The sequence below is a fragment of the Elephantulus edwardii genome, unplaced genomic scaffold, assembly GCF_000299155.1.
Source record: "Elephantulus edwardii isolate Elephantulus edwardi_28Jun2011 unplaced genomic scaffold, EleEdw1.0 scaffold00027, whole genome shotgun sequence".
In the NCBI taxonomy this organism is placed as follows: Eukaryota; Metazoa; Chordata; class Mammalia; order Macroscelidea; family Macroscelididae; genus Elephantulus; species Elephantulus edwardii.
In genome coordinates, this window is record NW_006399777.1 from 9,935,496 (window position 1) to 9,939,071 (window position 3,576).

The 3,576-nt window shown below is 49.1% G+C and overlaps 1 protein-coding gene across 2 annotated transcripts in view; it reads left to right on the forward strand.

Annotated features, from left to right (window-relative positions):
• The first annotated feature begins 207 nt into the window (after positions 1 to 207).
• Positions 208 to 3,576, forward strand: part of UBE2E1 (ubiquitin-conjugating enzyme E2E 1) — an 80,258-nt gene continuing 76,889 nt past the window's right edge. For both annotated transcript variants that reach the window (XM_006883343.1, XM_006883344.1), the window contains exon 1: positions 208 to 359. In XM_006883343.1, coding sequence (XP_006883405.1) covers positions 208 to 359 — 152 coding nt within the window. The remainder of the gene's footprint in view (positions 360 to 3,576) is intronic.

Genomic DNA, 3,576 nt, shown 5'->3' on the forward strand with positions numbered 1-3,576 from the left:
AAACACACACCCTGCGTCCGATTTGCAGACGCCTTCGTGGGCCTGGGGACTTTGAAAAGCGGGGGGCAGCCTGCTGTACCCCTGCCCCACGTGGCCCTGACAGCCCCCCAGAATCCCCCCTCTGAACCCCGCCCGCATGGCTCACGGGTGTCTGTCTTGTTTTCCCTCCTGCAGGGGCCGGTTGCGGGGTGGGGTGGGGGGTTCGCTATGTCGGATGACGATTCGAGGGCCAGCACCAGCTCCTCCTCATCATCGTCCTCCAACCAGCAGACCGAGAAGGAAGCAAACACCCCCAAGAAGAAGGAGAGTAAAGTCAGCATGAGTAAAAACTCCAAACTCCTCTCCACCAGCGCCAAGAGGTAAGGGCCGTGCCCCAGGCCACCTGTGTGCCCCTTTCTCCAGCCATCCTCCTCAGGGTGCCCGCCTGCACCCCTCATGGTTTCTGCTCTTAAAATGGGGAACAGGGGGCCTTGAAAGCCAGCATGCTTTTCTCCATGGCGTCTTGTTTGCTTTGTAATTACTGTCCACATGCAGCTGCTGGAGGTTGCGTCTCTCCCATTTCTTACTGAACTTTGTCCTAATTGTCAGGCCTTCTAATCATAGACGACCCCCACCCCCCAATCTAGATTTCATCCTGGTTTATTCCTCCCTAACCCATGACCCTCTCGGAGCGCTGTCATCGTGCTGGTTAATTCCTAATACTTGCCCAGACAGCACCCTTGTCTCTGTGGGGTTCCCCCTCACCTGTTGCACTTAAGGTTCTCCGAAGAGTGGAACTTTCTCCAAAAATTGCATAAGGAATAAATAACAGTCGTGGGATAGACAGTTTTGGAAGAGGAACTGGGATTCTGATGGAATTGAAAAGCGACTTTTCTGGTTTGGAGAGCTGAGATAAATGAATGAAGGAGAGATGATTGTAAAACAGTTGTTGTAGGGTTATTTGGGGTTCCCTCCCCCATAAATTCTTTCCTTTATAAAAATTTAGGGTCACTTGCTTTTTCATGCTGTTTATTCTCTTCAGTTGTTAAAATGTTAACTTTTTCCCCCTTACTCCAAGTAGAAGTATAAAGTTGGCTCTTTATCCTTCCTTACTCCTTTCTAGAGAGAAAGTTATTTTTTGATCTCTGTCATCCCCCAGGAATATCCTCTGATTTCATGACCCTTAACATAGTGTTTGGGGCCCCTGCATATCTTGGTCTAAACCCTTCAGCTCCCAGGTGGACAGATAACAAGAAAGTGGTCTGCTAGGAAGACAGTAAAAAAAATCCCCTTGGTGGCTTAGCAAGGGATGCTTTTCTGAAAGAACTGAAAATAAAACAGAGGGACTTGCATACTTTCTGCTGAGTAGTAGTAGATCTTGGTTAAAGAGTTTGGGTTTTTTTTTCATGCTCCTTGACTTTGAAATTTGAAAAGTTGATGACGTGCTGATGGGGAATGAGTTTTCATTTTAAAGAATGTGGAAATTTGGTGGAATGGGCCGGATGTGTCTGTAAGAGTGTCCTCATTTTTGAGGCTTGGTTTGACTGCATCTCTGCTTGCCCTGGAGTCTTGGCCAGCCCTGGTTTATAAACTCTCTGAGGTAAGGGGTCTCCCAGAACCCATCTGCTTTCCCCAGGACCTTCCAGGGCCGACTCTGGACTCTCTCCTCCTCCCTTGAGCAGCTCTGGCCTGCTCTGCCTAAGGCAGGATATTTGGCTCAAGTCATTAGATAATTTTCTAATTTGCTGGGTATCTCTGCTCCTGTTCGTGAATATATTTAGGGGTAAAGACATAGGTGCCAGATGTGAAATGGTCCATGCCTTATGTCAGCAAATTACAGAGAGGGTTCTTTCTCATTAGACTAAATAAATTTGTCTATTTATGCCAAGAAAGTTCTAGAAACTTATTTGAAAATGGCCAGGAAAGAGATGGTGGGTATAGAAAATGAAAGGTAGGGAGCGTTGAGTAGGAGCGATTTTTATCTGTAAGGCTGACTTTGGAGAGGGAGTGTAGGGAATAGTAACTTAAAGTCTTGACTGTGTTGCTGAAAAAAAGTGGCTGTTTATGTTGAAGCAGAGCTGAAGTTAATAGGAGAAGCCCCTGGGTGGCACAAATAAATAGTTAAGTACTCCACTATTACTTGGCAAATTGGCATTTCTGACCCACCCAGGGGACAGGCCGGCCTGGCAGTCCGATTCCAGAAGGTCACAGCTTTGAAAACCCCTTTGAAGCACAGTTCTTAACCTCACATGCTTGAGTTGACAACACGTTCAGAATTCAATGGCAACTAACAGCACCATGTTAATTGTAAAAGTAAAAAGTAGAGAGGAACAGTGAACCTTGGAAAACACTAAAGAATTGAATCTAGATTGGCATTATTTATACCTACCGTCTGGAGATCGGGAAACGCAAATGTCAGGAGACACAAATGTCAGAAGCTAGCGTGAACCTGAAGGCTGAATGGCCAGACAGGTTCTTACCTGTACATTGGAAAGTGGTTTCTATTCCATGGATCCAGGCAAGTCCCTACTGAAAGTGGTCTGAGCAAGAATTATTCTGCAAGGTCTTATGAATGAGTTACTCTTGCAAATCTTTTGTCATTTTTATGGAAATGATGTGAATATTTGTCTTAGAGATGGGAGTGGATAAAGCTGTCACTTTTTAGGCATTAAAGAAAGTGACTTTTATGGAAGTTGAGTTGGCAAGAAGTCAAGTCAGTATTCTGTCTTGTGCTCAGGCATGATATTTTTGCCTGTGTATATAGGTCTGTACGCATGTTTTTTTACAGGACAGGTTAAGAATTGGAAAACTGTTCTGTACAGTGGTGGGTCAAACAGCAAAGAGAAATGTTTCACAACTGAGATGCTTATTTAGAGTTTATCAAAAAGGGACCCCCAGTCCAGATGCACAGATCTCAGCCGACTGTCAACAGACCCCGGTCTCCAGAGTGAACCAGATCTGAAGGAGAGGAAGTGCCCGGGAACGGAAAAGGGCATTCCCCAGTGGTCTCCACCTTTAGTTTTTATTTTAAACGTGCAAAAACAAAGCCTTTGAGAAAGGCCCTTTCCGCTTGCATCCAGTGCCCTTTGCACCCTCAGGAAGCCTTGGGGACTTAGAGAAAGCATCCTTGGCGGTTCAGATGGAGTGTGTGTCGGGGTGTTGAGCACAGAGCTGGCTCTGGATGTGTCAGTTGCAGGGTGGCCAGCCCTGCGGGGGTTTGTAGTGAGGAGGAGGACAGGAGGCAGGGTCTGGGGGACGGGAGCAGCCCCAACTTTGCAGGAGTGAGTGATGCCCCGAGCGCCTAGGTAGGCGGCAGACAAAGGGCAGGGGCCAGGCTGTGTGCGCGGGGCTTCGGCCTAGGCCTGGGGCTGCGGCCCTTGGTGACCTGGACGGTCGCAGTGGAGGATCCCCCCGCCGGGGAAGTTGGGGGGCCCCCCTGGAAGGCGGGTCTGGAAGGGGTGAGTGCGGCCCCCATCGCGGGTGCACCTGTGCGGGTGGACGGGGTTCCCCGCGGGCCGGGGAGGAGGAGCAGGCTGGGGCACCTGCACGGGGTGACTGCGGGGTGCGGACGGCGCTCCGTGCGCGGCCCCGAGCGCG